An 18935-nucleotide genomic window follows, 5' to 3' on the forward strand; every position below is an offset into this window, starting at 1 on the left:
TGATTGGTGTATACAAAGGATTGTAGGAGGGACTAGGGGGTGGAGTAAGACTAGCCAGAGACACTCTTTGGTGGTAGATGAGGGAGAAGGCGGTCAGAGAGATTCTGCTTCCATTCTGTTCAATCCTGCTTCTAAGACCAAGAATAAAGACTAAGGACTTTTGCTTATCCTGACTCCGGCTGATTCTGAGGTATCCTGGGTGCTAGTGTGGTCATAACAGTGACTGAGTAAGACAAACAGCTAGTGAGTGTTTAAGCTAGTAAATATTCAAATTCAGATTTTCCTACCTCCTGTGTTTTACCTACTGTACTACCTAGCAGCCAAAATCTGGCCTGTATTTTCATATCAAAGACTCAAAGACTGGTCTCACAAGTATCAGGTAAGGATACTCAACACTAAACAATAAGGATGGTAACTTCAATATTGCATACAAAGATATTGTGCTAATAGAGTCAAAGTATTTTGCTTATCAAGATGAATCAATCAATCTACATTTATTAGAATAATCAATTTGCAATTTTCATGATCTCAATTTTTAAACTAAGTTTTCTGTTTCATAGTATTATTAATTGGAAGATCAGAGAAATTTTAGAAGTCATTTAATTACACACGTTTACAGATGAAGAAACTGAGACCTAGGAAGATAGAATATCAGAGATAGAGAAGTCATAAATGGAAGAATCAGGATTCAAACCAATAACTTATTCAAACATACTCTTAAAATTTCAGATCCAACGTTCTTTCCATTTCATATGCAGCCATCCTAGTTAAATCATTTTACTCTGAGCTTCATAAAATAAATTTCCTTCACTTTTATTATATATGAATCAGAATAGCATTAGTAACTGTAAAACCATACGTAAAACTACATATGAGATGATGTAGAAATGCGTGAATAATATATAATCATTTTACTTGCATTAATAGCTCTCTGGCTTATGTATTACAATTTAATAACTTAGAATGATCACTAAATAATTGATTCAGAAGAAAGAGATTCTGAGAAATTTTATGTGGTTGATATCATAATTTATAAATTCTTCTAGTTTTATTTCATATAAAAAATGTAGGGCTTCTAGGTGGTTCAGGGTCTAGAACATTGGTCCTAGAATCAGGAAGATCTCGATTCAGATTTGATCTATACACTATCTGTGTGACAAACAGGCAAGTCATTTAACTCTTAATTTTGATTGACTCTTAAAAAAAACAAAGAGCCCTAAGATTTGTTAAGTTTTCATTAGTCAGAAAATTTTGACCTTCACATAAATTGACTTGAATATATTTACTTTTTTTACTTGAAGATATTAAAAAAAAGAAAATAAGCTTAAAATCATATAATTTTCTTACTTAAGCATCTAATGGCCAAGACAAACTCAGGACCTATATGAACATAATTACAAAACATTCTTCACACAAATAAAGTTGAATCTAACAATGGGAAAATTATTATTTATATAATTGTGTAAGCTAAGCCAATAAAATAAAAATCAAACTCCCAAAAATAATTTGGTAAAACTGGAAAAAATCTGAAAGAACAAAAGATTAAGAATATCAAGGAAATCAATGAAAGAAAATTCAAAAAATGTGGTCTAGCCATACTAGATATTAAACTATATTATACGGTGGTAATCAAAATTTTCTTACACTAGCTAAGAAATAAATTGCTGCATCACTGAATAGATTATGTAATAAAGGACAGTAGCAAATGGCCATAATAATCTAGTCTTTTATAAACCCCAAAACTCCAGCTTCTGGGACAAGAACTCATTATTTGACAAAAACTGCTGAGAAAACTGGAAAACAGGATAGCAGAAACTAAGTGTAGGCCAACATCTTACACCATATACTAAGATATGGTCAAAATGCTTACATGATTTAGACATAAAGGGTGATACCAAAAGCAAATTAGGAGATCATGGAACAGTTTACCCTATGATAAGAGAAGATATAGCCATTAAAATATAAATTAATAATTTCAATTTTATATATTTTTAAATGTTTGCAAACAAAATCAATGCAGTTGAAATTAGAAGGAAAGCAGAAACCTAAGGGGAAAATTTTGCAGCCAATGTCTTTGATAAATGCCTTATTTCTCAAATATATAGAGAACTGATTCACATTTATCAGAATACAAGTAATTCCCCAATTGATAAATGATCAAAGGAAAAAAGACAGTTTTTAAAAGAAGAAATTAAAGCTATTTATAGTCACATCAAAGATACATTGGATCAGAAAAATGTAAATTAAAACAGTTCTGAGGTACCACATCACATCTATTAGATTGACTAATATGACAAAAAGAAAAAAACAAAATGAGAAATATTGAAGGACATGTGGAAAAGCTGGGACACTAATACACTGTTGGTGGAGTTGTGAATCAATCCAAACATTCTGTAAGCAATTTCAAACTATGCCCCACAGGGCTGTGCATACTCTCTGATCCAATAATACTACTCTTCCTCACAAAATCTTCCTCACAATGAAAGAAGGGGGAAAAGAATCTTTTTGCACAAAAATATTTATAGCAGATCTTTTTATGGTGGCAAAGAATTGAAAATTGAGGGGATATCCAGTCTAACAGAAATACACCATGCAAAATTGAATAATGTGACTACTTGACAGAATTGTTTCATGTATTAATAATAGGACTGGGCTAAGGATATCTACTAATTCTTTTTTTCAGAAAAGGCAAAGAAAATATTTCAACTAAAACCTTGCAGGAAAAATAATTTGGGTTGGAAATAAAGTAGAATTTTTTGGCATTAAGTTCAATTATATTGAAGTAAACAATCTCTTTCTTTTAGGTAAGAATAGCAGTGAAGGAAAAACCACAGGAAAAAAATTTAAATAAAGAATAAAATAGGAAACATTTGATTTTCTGAAATTTACCTGAAGGCATTTAATTTTTCCTCTAGGTCATGATTTTTGCTCTGTGAAACATAACTGTATGGAGAATTCAGTCTGTCAGAATTTAAATGACAGGGCAGTATGTATTTGTCAAGATGGTTTTCGGGCCCTTCGAGAGGACAATGCCTACTGTGAAGGTAATATTTTTTTTCCAAGTAATCAAAAGTTTTGTCTTTTGTAATTGCTTCAGTAAATGTTTGGTTAAAATACTATTTTTTACCAATTAATGGGAAAAGTATTTGAATTGTTTCCCACAATTTAAAAAAAATGATATCTTTAATATTAAAGTCATGTATTTATTTACAATATATTATAAAATATAATATAAGGTATTAGTCTAAGACATTTCTGTGAGACTACTTTCAATTTTCTCAACAGTTTTTATCAAATAAGCAGTTTTTTCGGAGATAATTTATGTTTTCTACTTCATCAAACACTGGACTGTTGAATTCTGCTATTTATAAATGCCCTTTTTCTAGTCTGTTTTATTGATCTAGCTTTCTATCCTTTAACCAATATCAGGTGGTTTTGATAATGATTGTTTTGTAATTTAGTTTGAAATCTGGAATTCATATTCCTTCTTCATGAAAACTTCTTTTCATTATTACCCTTCATGTTCTAGATCTCTTGTTTTTCCAGATTAATTTTGTTTTGATATTACCAAGTTCTATAAAGTTTTCTCTTATTAATTTGGTTGATGGAATATAAAAAGCATAAATTGATTTTGGTAACTTTATCAACTTTATTATATTGGCACAGTCTAATTATAAGCAATACCCATCCTTATCCTACTTTAAATTTCTTTAGGAGTACTTTTTCTAATATATTTATTTTTTAAAATACATTACTTTATGAATCATGTTGGGAGAAAAAAAATCAGAGCAAAAGGGAAAAATCATGGGAGAGATTAAAAAAAAAAAACAGAAAAAGAAGTGAAAGTAGCATGTGTTGATTTTTATTCAGTGTCCTTAGTTGTTTTTCTGGATGCAGATGACATTTTCTGTTGAACGTCTAATGGGATTGCTTTGGATTACTGAATTGCTGAGAAGAACTAGTCTTTCATAGTTGATCATTGCATATTTTTGCTGTTATTGTGTACAATGTATTCCTGGTTCTGCTTGTGTTGCTCATTATCAATTCATATAAATCTTTCCAGGCTTTTCTAAAATCAGCTAGTTCATCATTTTTATATGACAATAATATTCCATTATCTTCATGTACCACAACATGTTCAGCCATTCCCCAATTGATGGACATTTACTCATTTTCCAATTCTTTTCTACCACAAAAAGAGCTACTACAAACATTTTTGCGGGTCCTTTTCCTTTCTTTATGATTTCCTTGGGATATAGAGTCAATAATGGCATTTCTGGGTAAAAGGGTATGCACAGTTTTATAGCTCTTTGGGCATAGTTCCAAATTGCTCTGTAGAATGGTTGGGTTAGTTCACAACTCCACCAACAATGCATTAGTATCCCAGTTTTCCTATATCCCTTCCAACATTTATAATTATCTTTTCCTGCCATCTAAGCTAATCTTAGAGATGTGTAATGTACTTCAGAATTATCTTAATTTGCATTTCTCTAATTAATAATGATTTAGAGCATTTTTTCATACGGGTTTTGATTTCTTTGTCTGAAAATTGTTCATATCCTTTGACCATTTATCAGTTGGATAATGGCTTGTACTCTTACAAAGCTGAGTCAATTTTCTCTATATTTTTAGAAATAAGGTCTTTATCAGAACCCTTGGATGTAAAATCCACCCCCACCCCCTATTTTCTACTTCCCTTCTAATCTTGGTTGCAATTATTTTTGTTTGTACAAACATTTTTTAATTTAATATAATCAAAATTATCCATTTTGCATTTTATAATGTTCTCTAGTTCTTCTTTGGATATAAATTCCTTCCAACTCTGAGAGGTAGACTATCATTTGTTCTCTTAATTTGCTTATAATATCATCCTTTATGTCTAAGTCATGAACCCATTTCAATTTTATCTTGGTTTAGGGTGTTTCATGTTTCTGCCTAGTTTCTGCCATACTATTTTCTAGTTTCCCCAGCAATTTTTGTTAAATAGTAAGTTCTTATCCCAGATGCTGGAATCTTTGGGTTTATCAAAGACTAGATTCCTATAGTCAATGACAATTGTGTTTTGTGAGCCTAACCTGTTCCACTGATAAACTATATTTCTTAGTCAGTACCAAATGATTTTGATGACCATTGCTTTGTAATATAATTTTAGGTATGGTACAGCTAGGCATTTTTTCATTAATTTCCTTGAAATTCTTGACCTTCTATTCATCCAGATGAATTTTGTTATTTTTTTTCTAATTCATTTAAATAATTTCTTGGCAGTTTGGCGTGGCATTGAATAAATAGAATTGTTGTTTGGATTATATTAGCTTGGCCTACTCATAAGCACTTGATATTCTTCCAATTGTTTAGATCTAATTTTATATGTGTGAAAAGTGTTTTGTAATTGTGTTCATGTAGTTACTAACTTTGCCTTGGCGGGTAAGTTCCCAAATATTTTATATTATCTGCAGCTATTTTAAATGGGATTTTTTTTTTTTTACTATCTCTTGCTGCTGGATTCTGTTAGTAACATGTAGAAGTGGCAATGATTTATGTGGATTTATTTTGTATCTTGCAACTTTGCTAAAGTTGTGAATTGTTTCTAGTAGTTTTTTAGTTGATTCTCTAGGATTTTCTAAGTATACCATTAGATTATCTACAAAGAGTAATAATTTTATTTCCTCATTACTTATTCTAGTTCTTTTAATTTCTTTAATTTCGCTTATTGCTAAAGCTAATATTTCTAATACAACATTTAATTGTAATGGTGATAATGGGCAACCTTGTTTCACCCAGATCTTATTGGGAATGCTTTTAGTTTATCCCCATTACATATGATGCTAACTGATCATTTTAAGGAAAGTTCCATTGTTTTTAATAGGAATGGGTGCTGAATTTTGTCAAATGCTTTTTCTGCATCTATTGAGATTAATTCTGTGATTTCTGTTTGGTTATTGATGTAGTCAATTATGGTAATAGTTTTCCTAACATTTAATCAGCCCCTGCATTCCTGGTATAAATCCTACTTGATGATGGTATATTATCCTGGTGGTAACGTATTGTCCTCTCTTGCTAATATTTTAGTTAAAATTTTTGCATCAATATTCATTAGGGAAATTGATCCATAATTTTCTTTCCCTGTTTTGACCCTATTTGGTTTAAATATCGGCACCCTATCTGTGTCATAAAAGGAATTTGGCAGGGTTTCTTTCTTTATTTTTCCAATAGTTTGCCTTGCATTGGAATTAATTGTTCTTTAATTGTTTGGTAGAATTCATTTGTAAATCCATCTGACGCTGAAGATTTTTTCTTAGATCACTAATAGCTTGTCCAATTTCTTTTCCTAAATGAGACTATTTAAATAATTTATTTCCTCTTCTGTTATTCTGGGCAATCTATATTTTTGTAGGTATTCATCCATTATACTTAGATTATTAGATTTAGTGACATATATTTGGGCAAAATAACTCCTAATTATTGCTTTAATTTTCTCTTCATTGGGGTTAAGTTCACCCTTTTTATTTTTGTTACTGGCAATTTGATTTTCTTCATTCCCTTTTCTAATCAAATGAACTAAAGGTTTATCTATTTTGTTGGGGTTTTTCATAATACCAACTGTTAGTTTTGTTTATTACTGCAATAGTATTTTTTAACTTTCAATGTTATTCATCTCCCCTTTTATTTTCAGAGTTTCATATTTAGCATTTAATTTAGAGCTTAAAATTTGTTCTCTTTCTAGTTTTTTTTTATTTACATGCCCAATTCATTGATTTTGTCTTTCTCTATTTTATTCAAGTAAATCTCTAGAGACATAAAATTTTCCCTAAGAATTGCTTTGGCTGCATCCCTTAAATTTTGGTATATTCTCTTACTATCATCATTCTCTTGGGTGAAATTTTCAATTGTTTCTATGATTTCTTGTTTCACCTGTTCATTTTTAGGATTAGATTATTTAATTTCCATTAATATTTTGTCTATTTTTCTATGACTCTTTATTACATGTAATTTCATAATTTGCAAAAAGATGTATTTACTATTTCTGCCTTTCCGTATTTGATTTTGAGGGTTTTATGCCCTAATACATGGTCGTTTTTGTATAGGTTCCATGTACCACTAGAAAAAAGCTCATCTTTTCTGTCTCCATTCAATTTTCTCCAAAGGCCTATCATACCTAACTTTTCAAAGATTCTGTTTACCTAAGGAATGATTTCTTGAAATGTGATACTGTATTTGATAGCATTTTGTTTAGTAATTTTTGAGTCACTGCTTAAATATTAGAATTATATTTGTCTCCTAAAAGAATTCTGATAGGGTGATTTCTTTCTCAATGTTTTAGATTAATGTGATGTATAAATATGAACTGTTCTTTAAAAGTTTTATTGAATTTTCTTGTGAATCAATACATCAGGATCACACCTTCTTCTTGTTGTTGTTAGTTCTTTTGGATATAGATTAATTTCTATTATTTAAAATCTCTATCTGGTCTTCTAATAGTTTGAATATTTTATATATTTTTTCTTGGGGTCATATGGCATAAGGAGAAAAGGGACTTTTTTCCTATCCAGATAAGTTCATGGTGCCCATGCATAATTACTTTGCCTCTGTCCAGTCATGGATGCATTATGCCTCCATTAGGTATAATTAAAAACAAGCACAGCCAACGGAAAACATTGTAAGGAACTACAGAAGATCTCCCAAAAGCAGATCCTCGGCATGACCAATGTGGATGCTTTCCTCCTAGATGATCTGGACATCTCTTGTTAGCTATATAACATAAAAGTTTTTTTTTTCTTTTCTTCCATCAACAAAAGCAGTGTAGTTTAACTTAAAAGAAAAACAGCAAATTTCTTTCATACATGTCACAATTCCAAGATATATAATGAATTAATTCAAAATTATTGGAATAGTAGCTATTCCTAAGTTAATGAAAACTCTAATTATATGAATAAATAGTTTTTATTTTTCTATATGGCTATTGATTGCTTAAATCTGGTCACCTGTGTGACACTGAAGCAGTCACTTAACTTCTGTTTGTTTTATCATCTGTGACTATCTTTCAGGGTTATTGCATCAAATAAGATGATATTTATGAAGTGCTTGGCACACTGCCTGGCACATGGTAGGCCAATTTGTTTCTTGTCTGTATACTGCTTAGTAAAAAAAAAAAAGGTTTATTGAAGAGTCTTTCTGTTTTTTTTTTTGTTTTTCTATCTTTTAAAAATTTTTATTAATTTAATTTTTAATTTATGAAATAAAAAAGCATTTCCATACCATAATAAAAAAGATTATTGCACTTGAAATTACAAATCTATTATTTACAACTTGCTATTCCTTTTAAATATATAATAAAGTTATCATATAAATTTTTTTCCTTTCCTCCCACCCTATGGATGGATACCATTAAACAAAAATATGTATGTATGTATGTATGGAGACTCATTCTAGATATACTTCTACTTATTTGTCTTTTCTCTAGATATGAATAGCTTCTTCCTTCATATCCCTTTATAGCTAATCTGGGTATTTATAATAGTCAAAATGTTTTATTCACCTGAAGTAGTTCTTAAAACAATATTACTGTTACTACATATAATATGCAAGTCTATCCATGTTTTTCTAAGATTACTGAACTCATCATTTCTTATAGCACAGTAGTAGTACATCACAATTGTATACCAAATTGTCTTTATGTTCACTGGCCATCCATTAGAGAGAAAGATACTTCTATCCACATGTGCTTCTAGAAGCAAAAGTCAATTTTATATCTCATGTCCTAGAGGAAGAAAAAGACAATTTATACTTGGACCTTTTATATTCATTCTCATTTCTAACTTAGCACCCTTTTATCCCACACACTAAATGAACAGGAAACAAAGACTACATGAACATCCTCTGAAATAGGTGAGACCTTTCTATGCCATACTATCATAAGCTCACCAAATATCCACATGGATTCCGTTTGTGTTCCCTCATTGGCTTTTTTCCTTTCAGCCCTGTTATATTTACAATAAGAAGTGACCTTCTAGGAAGGGATACATTAAAAAAGGTGATATAAGGAAAAGAAAAAAAGCATAAAAATAAGTTTTAAAGAGTATTCTTTCTTTTCACAATTTTTTGGAGATCTGAAAATAGAGGTGAGTTCCTATCTGTTCAACTTAGTAGAATACCCTGTAACTTGAATGGAAAAAAAAAGTTACTGACAGTATTTTTAAGACAGTTTTTCCAATTTGTAGTGTACATAAAATGCTAATACTCCCCTTGCTTTACTTCTTCATATGAAATAAAATATATTATTGCTAACAAAGGTGTTCTATAGCTTTCAAAAGTTAGGAAGGATTAATGTTAACGTAGTCTTCTTTGTAACTAACAAAGAACTGTTTGCAGAAACCAAATAATGTTTCTGTAGTTTGAACATTACTCATTTTAAAAATAGAAATACAAAAATATTTTAGAATTTTATGCTATTAATGTAACTTCCCCCTCAAAATATTAAAAAAGCTCTAACAAAGAGTTCTTGATCATTTGACATTCCTCCTTTTTTCACAGACATTGATGAATGTGCTGAAGGACACCATTATTGCCGGGAGAATACTGTGTGTGTCAACACACCAGGTTCTTTCATGTGCATTTGCAAAGCAGGATACCTAAGAATTGATGATTACTCATGTGCAGGTAAGAGACTGTTATTTACAACAACAAATGATATATTTTAATACTTTCAAAGGAAAAAATACCTGTTTTAATCAATTCATAAACATTTCTTACATACCTACTTAAATTCCACTTCTACTATGCTAGGTACTAGGAATATGAAGACAAAAATGAAATAATCATTTATCTCGAGGTACATACAATCCATCTGGGACACATAATTTCTTATGCTTACATAAAACCAAGAGACAGTGAATCAAAAATTCTTCATATCTGATTGGGAAGTACTATTGTTTTTTTTTTTTTTTTCCTGGACATTCCTAAAGATGTGGATAAAATTCTTTGCTATATACTGTATATACTGTATACCTTAAAATATGAAAACTAACAGTTCCAGGGGTCCTCAAACTTTTTAAATAAGGGGCCAGTTCGCTGTCCCTCAGACTGTTGGAGGGCCAGACTATAGTAAAAACAAAAACTTTGTTTTGTGGGCCTTTAAATAAAGAAAATTCATAGCCCTAGGTGAGGGGGATAATCATCCTCAGCTGCCCCATCTGGCCCGTGGCCATAGTTTGAGGACCCCTGGAAGTAGATAAATGTACTAGTTTCCTATTTTTAAGTCATCTTTGACATATCTTTTGTATTTTCACACTGACATACATATCATATTAAATATCTTGTGATTTTGTTTTAAGAGAATAATATCAAGTTTTACATGACTTTGGTTGCTGATTTGTTGTTCAGCCAAATTATAAAACCTGAAAAAGGCCTAGAAAAAGTGAAAACAAAAAAAAAAAATTTAAGTAATCTTTGGGGGAAAGGCTTTAGAAACTTTAAAAAAAATTTTATGCAAAAATGTAATTCTAGAGTTGAACTTTGAAAGAAATTAAAGACACAAAAATGCAAAGGCAAACTTTTTAGAAATATAAGACAGCCAATGAAAAGAAGATGTCATGGAGATATAATTGACAAGGTTTGGCTACTGATTGGAGATGTGGCATAAATAAGAATGAGGAATTTAATGACTCTTAGGATGTGAAATGAGGTGACTGGAAGAATGGTGTTGTCATTGACAGAAGGAAGGAAGTTCACATTTTGTGGGGAAGATAATGAATTCTACTTGGGATGTCTTTCATGCTTCTTATTTAAGAAAAGTAAAAAGAGAGAAAAAAATAGCATGATACAAAACATAATTTGCCATGAAGACTAAGACAATATAAATAAAGAATTGTATTTTAGTGATAGAATGAGAAATTTTTTTTTTGGTTTTATTGTTGTTGTTTGTCTGTTTCTTTTAAAGAAATGACTGACCTAATAAAAGAAACAAAAAATTGCTTCTAAAAATCCTCAACAAAACAATAAAACTACACTGGAGAAGAAGATAACAACAAAAAAATCTTACCACTTCTATGAACAAGAATTGAACTCTTACATCAAAGAACAAGTCTTGTCCAAATTTGTTGTCTAGTTCTTGTTGAAGGAAAAACTTGTTCAGTTTCTAAGTCAGAGGTTTATTGCTAAGGTCTAGAACTAGGTCCTGATGAATGTTTAACTCCAGGCTTTCTGGGGGGAAATAAGCTTTCCTTAACTTCACATAAGTTTATTTAAAATATTTCTCATCTAAAAGATGTGTAGCACACAACTTAGAAAAAATAAAGTATACAATATTCTTTTGTTGTTGTTGCTGAGGCAATTGGGGTTAAGTGATTTGCCCAGGGTCACACAGCTAGAAAGTGTTAAGTGTCTGAGGTCGAATTTGAACTCATATTCTCCTGACTTCAGGGCCAATGCTACTGCACCACCTAGTTGCCTCAACATTATTTGATGTCGCCAATTGATTTTCAAAGAATGTCTTCACTGATTTTTGCCAAAAATATATTTTTAGTAAAGAATGTTTTTGATTCAAATCTAATTTGACATACAGAGTTACATCTCAGTCTGACAACTTTTTCCCAACAAATTTTTCACTAATCTAATATGTAATCTGTTCTATGTGGTCTATTTCTCATCGTCATACAAATTATATTCATTAAACTGAAACATCTTTCAATTCCAGCCCTACTGATAACAATACTAATATCTTTTTAGCGTTTTGCATAGTTACAAAGATTGGAGCATTGTTTGATTCTACATCATTTCCTACAAAACTCTTAAAATCATTCAAATAAATTTCATGAGTTAAAGTTTCACTTAATGATACATTTTCCTCCAGCTATTCATGCAAGCTCTTCATAAGGCAAAATAGATCATTATAATAAATTAAAATAATTCCAATTGATTTTATTCTTGTTTCTGTCTGATGAAAGATGTGAGTTTATGTGTTGAATTATGTTTTCCAGTATTTTTTTTTTAGGAAAAGTATGAAATATATCATTTTTTATTTAGTGGATATTTTTAATGTATCTGGTAATCAAATATTCAACTTGAGATTCATGTTTTCATGTCCTATTGTTTAAATTTGCTAAAATGCAGGATATGCATGCTGTGCAACAGTAGTAACTCATAAACTACATGCCAATCATATAGGTCCCAGGATTCAACAATATTTAATAATTTTCATTTTGACTTCTTGATGGTTTCTGGCTTAGTTTGATGTTTTATGAGACTCTGAATAAATAGAAATATTTTTAAATTGTTAACTTGTTTTATTTCAGACACTGAATCAATATGTGATTTAGACTACTAAATGATAATTTTAGGAAAATTTTCTAATGACCTAGCTATTCCAGATTTTATTTCCAAAATTGTATTAACATGATAAAAAATTAAATTAAGTCTGTTTTCAAATACTTATTATTAAAGTTACAATCATTTAAAATTGACAATAATGTATTGAAAATGTATTCTGTTATGAATGGCATCAATTCTTTTGTTTATTTATTTATTTATTTTACTTCAAGGTTCCTTACAGAATATATAACGTAGCTTGACCTTCTACTTTGGATGAAATTTTGGGTATTTTTAAAAAATTACCTATTTAATGGATTATAACACTGGAGAGAGTGATAAAATTTGGTAGCATATGAAGAATAATTCTTTGATTTTGTAATGTTGACAGATTAGAGCCTGATTACCCTTTACCCAATAACTTGGTTCTTTTTCAGAAATAATACACTTATGAAACTCTTTAAGTTAAATGATTATGAACATTGTAAGGCAAAAAAGTTTTGTTGTGGGATTTTTAAATCATTTCTTGATATTTAATGGTATTTTTTAATTACAAGTAAAGAAAGTTTTTTGTATTCATTTTTACAAAACTTTAATTTCCAAATTTTTCTCCTTCTTTTCCCTCCCCTCTTTCTACAAAGATAAACAATTAGATACAAACTATATATGTGCTCATGTAAAACATGTTTAATTAGTCACAGGAAAAAAACAAACCATACGGAAAAAAATAAAGTAAAAATAGTATGCTTTGATCTTCATTCTGAGTTCATCAGTTCTTTCTTTGGATTTGGTTAACATTTTCCATTATGAATCCTTTGTAATTGTCTTGGACCTTTGTAAATTATTAACAGTTAATAATTAACAAGGCAATAATATTTGATTATCACACAATTTTGCTGTTTCTGTCCACAATGTTTCTGCTCATTTTACCTTACATCAGTGCATGCAAATCTTTCCAGATTCTTCTGAAATCTGGATGGCATCAATTTTTTTAAAGCAACAAATAATATTCCCAATAGAGCAGTTAATTGAACTTCTCACTCTAGATTTATCATTATCATATTTTTCTTAAAAATTATAGATGACTAATCAACTATGATATAGTTTTGTATTTTCTTCTATAATATTCTGAAATCTCTTTATCTTGATTTCTTTTGTGATTTTATCAGCTATTATTGTTTCATTGTATTGTATATGTAAAGAATTGTCTACATCTCTTTCTTTTTTCTCTTGTAATTCTATTTTCTCCTAAAAGTGAAAGAATTATTTTGTTTCAGTAAATTGTAAACAGAATTGAAAATTTTAGGGTAGTACCGGTATTTTTATTATTTAATTAATGCACTAAATTAGAAATTGAGTCATTAGCTAACTCTTTCAAAAAATTTGAATTTAGTATAGACTGTAGAAACTTCATTTTTTTTATTTTTTTAAAGAAAAACATGCTTAATAGCTGTATTACTGTCATTTGAATTTACTAAATACATACTACATTCCTTGAACACATGAATTTTTCCCCTTTCTTCCCCTCTGACTTCCCCAAGTGAGCTAAAATGAAGCACAGATATATTATATCTAGTCACACACAGATACATACATGCAAACATATCTATCTACATAAACACACACACACACACACACACACACACACACACACACACACATTATCTTTTCGTTCCCATTCCTTCTAACTCTTCTAGTTTGCTTTTACTTGTTAATTTGCTTTGCTATTACTTAACCTCACCCTACCCAAAGAAGCCCTCCATTATCCTTTCCCCCTCCACCTTTCCCTCCCTTTGGATCTTTTTCCCATTAATCTAAATACCTCATTCCACTCATATTTATCTACACAACCTTCTATACTTTCCCTTATCCTATCCTCCCTTTATTTCTTTATAAATTTTGAAATGTTCTATACCTTCTTGAGATACATATAGATATAAATATAGATATCTAGATGTATATACACATACACATGTATTATGTATATGTCTGTATTGTTCCTCTTTAACCCATTTTGCATTTCTCTCTTTTGTTTTGTCATAAAATCTTCCCCTCCCCATATATATCACAGATAGACTACTCCTTGTTCTTCTAGTTTGCTTATGGTGTCATCTTTTAAGGTTAAATCATGCACCCATTTTGACCTTATCTTGGTACATGGGATCAGATGTTAGTGTAGTTAATATATTCTATATACTTTGTATTCTATTGTTTTCCAGTTTTCCCAAAAGTTTTTGTCAAATAGTGAGTTTTTATCCCAATAACTGGAGTGTTTAGATTTATCAAATACTACATTACTAGGATCTTTGGGACATCCCTAAGTGTGACCGCAGCAGATGTGACCTGGATAAAGATCCAGCAAAGAAGTTAAATAGGGAGGAGGTGGAAAACCAAGAGAAAGTAATGACCTAAAAACCTAGAGAGAAGAGAATAACAAGGAGAAGTGGGTGATAGATAATCTAAAAAGTTGCAGAACGATTACAAAGGATAAAGATTAAGAAAAAAAAAACACCGCATTTATCAAATTGTTAACTTGTCAAATAGCAGACTGCTAGAGAATCAGGAATCATATTGTTACTTTCTGTTCTTCCATTTTTCTACATTTAGTAGATAAAAAATAACTTATTTGATTCCCATAATAGTGAATAAAATAACATCTATCCCTTCAATATGGCATATATGTATATATAATTTTATATATATTGTATTTGGGAAAAAATTAAGAAAAATTTCCAGAAATTAAAAGAAATATAGTAACTAATTTCCACTAAAGTTCTCTTCTCCTGTTGGCATTGAATAATAAGCCCTAGCAGGTCCTAACAGAGCTAGAAAAACTTAGTTTATACCCAGTAACAGATTGAATATTTGGCTTCTGCTCAGCTAGATTGCCTCTAGGATATTGAATTATTTTGGAACACAACAATAAATTAAAACTGTCCTCCTATGCATGGAGAGTTAAATTTATCAAAGTCGGGAGAGTGACTCATATCACTGCAGTTAGAAGTTTTTGAAATATTTAAATAAAGTATAGTTAACCAAAACACAGGTTGCTTTGGTGAATTGTTGTTCAATCATGTTTGAAATTTGTCAATTTTGTTTTCCTAGGAAAAAATACTAAACCCATTTACCATTTTCTTTCCCTATGTGTCTCCATTTTATAGATTGGGGAAGTGATATAAACAGGTGCTAAATGATTTGCCCACTGTCACGCAGCTAATTAGTGTCTGAAGGCACATTTGAACTCAGCTCTTCCTTAAGCTAGGCCAAGTGCTCTATTCCACCACCTAGCTGTCTGCTTTGATAAACACTTTCATGTTATAATGAAAATGAATATCATTGGCTGATTACCATAATTCATTTAACAAATATTTATGAAATAGATGTGTAAGTCCCTGTATTAGTCACTGCCCTGTTAAGGATCTAAAGAAGAATAAGACATATCCCTTATGCTTCTGGAAATCATAAATGAGGTGACTTTGAAGACTTAATCCCAAATGACTGGGATGTACCACTGACACAACTAAATGCATAAGGAGGAGCAGATAATGAGGAGAAAATTACAACTTGAATCTTGGACAAGTTGGATGAGTTCTGGTAGAATTCCTAGGTAATGCTATAGTTAGAATAGCTAATCTAGAACTCTAGATGGAGGCTGGATTTAAAGGAATAGATTTGTAAATTGTCCCTATAGATAACCTACACACATTTTCTCCTTCCCTCTCCCTCATCTCTTCCCTTTTCCTTCCCCTTCTCTCTCTCTCTCTCTCTCTCTCTCTCTCTCTCTCTCTCTCTCTCTCTGTCTCTCTCTCTCTTTCTCTCTGTCTCTCTCTCTCTCTCTGTCTCTCTCTCCCCCTCTTTCTTTCTTCATCCCTTTCCTCTCCTTTCTGCTCCTCCTTCTTCCTTTCCTCTTCCTCCTCCTCTTCCTCTTCCTCCTCCTCCTCCTCCTCCTCCTTCTTCTCCTCCTCCTTCTTCTCCTCCTCCTCCTCTTCCTTCTTCTTCTTCTTCTTCTTCTTCTTCTTCTTCTTCTTCTTCTTCTTCTTCTTCTTCTTCTTCTTCCTCTTCCTCTTCCTCTTCCTCTTCCTCTTCCTCTTCCTCTCTCCACGTCTTATCTCTCAGGTTGAGGAAAAATCCATTATATTCTAATACTCTTCTCTTCTCTCTAATTATGTAATATGTTTTATGGCTACTCTCTCAACCACCTACTCACAGGAACAAATTGAGTCCCTAGAGCAAGGCTGTCTGTCTTTCCTCTGAGAATCTAGAGGAAGTTTTAGATAATTAAAAGAGTATCTCTCTAATGGAATAGCCAGCACTCATTGGTGTGTTTCCTCTATTGTTTATCAGTTGATAATCAGCTAATCAGCAGACTTCTTTTGGAAATGGTTATTTGGTATGGTGGTATAGCTGTTACAGTAACCTACCAAAAGTCTGTGATGGAAAAGTGGGGCTCAAATTTATTGAACATGAAAGATAGTAATATTCTTTGGAAGGAATTTTGTGGGAGTTGTCAAGATATTTGCTTGTGGGGTAGTACAGCTTTTCTATAGGGATTCCTGAATAGCCTTCACTCTTTCTTTACTGTGCCCAATTTGTCTTTAATTCCTGTTGTAAAATGATTATTGTTAGTTTTTCCAGATATGCCTTGGGGTTGCCTATGGAAAATATAAAATCTTCCAGATTATTTGAGGCTCACAAGGTCTTTCTCTAGCCAAATGTAGAAGGAAGAAACATGAGACCAAGGCTAAGACCAAAACTCTTCTCCCCCCAAAATAATTCTATCATAAGCTTGTCTGATTTATTATATGCTTATTATATTGCTGGGTTTAAATTTTTTTGGCTATGTTATAGAAAATCCTCAAGGAGACATTAGTTTTCCTTAGCCAATGTTGATACATTTTCTATACAATATGACTTCCTTTCTCTGCTGGCTTTCAAAGACTTCTAAGTGGAACAAAGACTTTTCTAACCTATTCTCAAGCCTATGATGGATCAATCTATTGATATATATACACGAACATTACTTCTCACTTCACAAGATTAATTGTTCTCAGGGAGGGGAGTTATTGAGCAGTTGCACATTTTCATTTACTTTAATTGGGGCTGGGTAATGGATTGATTAAATTGATCCTTTTTTCTCCCTCCTTCCACTCTATTTTAATATTTGCTGTCTTCAGCAATTCTGTTGGAGTGTCTCAGCAAAGTCTATGGTCTGAAATCCTTGATAGATCTTTAGTCATTTGTAGAAATTCTGCATTATCCTTTTTTAAAAATATCTTCTCTAGAGCGTTGCATTTTTAAAAAATCAACAAAAAACTGTATGGCACAGTTCATAATAAAATTCAGTTATTAATATTCTTTTATACTTCCAAATTCGTGTTAATACAGTTTAACAAATAACATTTTGTAAGATTAATCCCTGTTTTATTGCTTGCAAAAAGGCTGATGTGGTACAATGCTTGACTGGCACCAAAGACAATTGGGATTCTGGCCATCTCTCTCCCTAACTGAGGATTCCTTACTCTAGGTCTAGTTGTATGTCAAGAGCCTCAATAAAACCATTCCTGGCTCTGTGGCAGGGTTGGGGGACTAGGGTACTCACTGTTTCCCTTTCACACTGAGCCTCTTTTATGATGGCTCATCCATATACATCATAGATTTAATCACTGATTGGTTGTTTATTGTTCTTCATTCTTGAAGAACGTGCTTCTCATCTCCATGTAAGTATCTGCTATGTGTGAGTTTTCTATGAAATAGTCTTTTAGGCAAACATATTTTTGGCAGTAGAGCAATATAGTCAGCCACTAGAATTCCACTCTGTGTAGTAGAGTTTAAATGTTTGGCAATCCAGCTTGAGAAAGGATCTCAGTGTTTGGTATCTTATATTACCAGGAGGTGATCTTCAGAATCTTTCCAAGATAATTCATATGGAAGTAATTCAATTTCCTGGAATGTCACTGGTATACTATCCAGGTTTCACAGGCATGCAATACTGAGGACAACACAATAGTTCTATGCACCTTTAACCTATCCACAGAATTCAAAATTTCTCCATTTGCTATAGCTGATTTATTATAGATGGTGTGGTTCCAGCTGGTGGAGAACTTGTGTTTTCTTGATGTTAATTGTTAGGTCAAAATTATCACAAGCAATAGAAAATTGATCCATATTTTGTAGCTATCTCAGCCTCAGAGGCTGCATTGAATGTACAATCATCTGCAACATTCCCCCTCCACTTTTGTCTTGACTTGTAACCATTTCAAATCGAGCAGTTTACTGTCAATATAGTAACTGATCTTGATGCCATTTTCATCCTTGTTCAATGGATCCAACAGCATCACAGAAACGTCATGTTGAAAAGATGGGAGCTAGCACCCAGCTCTGTTTCAGTCCATTGGTAATTGAGAAAGCATGGGAATATTGACCATTATTCAGAATCCAGTCAAGTGTACCATTATGAAACTGCTGGACTTCTTCCGGCAACCAAATTTTGCCATACTTTTCCACCAATCCTCATGGCTGACAGTAGTTATCATCGTTCTTGGTTAGATGAATGTATGTTGTGTTCAGATTTCTCTTCTACTGCTCACATTTCTTCTGGAGTGCTCAAACACCAAACACTATATCAGCTTTTT

General features: G+C 31.5%; 1 protein-coding gene across 2 annotated transcripts in view; it reads left to right on the forward strand.

The window, feature by feature from the left end:
- The window catches only part of NELL2 (neural EGFL like 2), a 138782-nt gene that overhangs the window by 85159 nt on the left and 34688 nt on the right, over positions 1-18935 (forward strand). For both annotated transcript variants that reach the window (XM_052000392.1, XM_052000394.1), the window contains 2 exons: positions 2916-3044; positions 9532-9657. In XM_052000392.1, the coding sequence (XP_051856352.1) occupies positions 2916-3044; positions 9532-9657 (255 nt within the window). The remainder of the gene's footprint in view (positions 1-2915; positions 3045-9531; positions 9658-18935) is intronic.

Source organism: Antechinus flavipes, chromosome 5 (assembly GCF_016432865.1).
Source record: "Antechinus flavipes isolate AdamAnt ecotype Samford, QLD, Australia chromosome 5, AdamAnt_v2, whole genome shotgun sequence".
Lineage (NCBI taxonomy): Eukaryota > Metazoa > Chordata > Mammalia > Dasyuromorphia > Dasyuridae > Antechinus > Antechinus flavipes.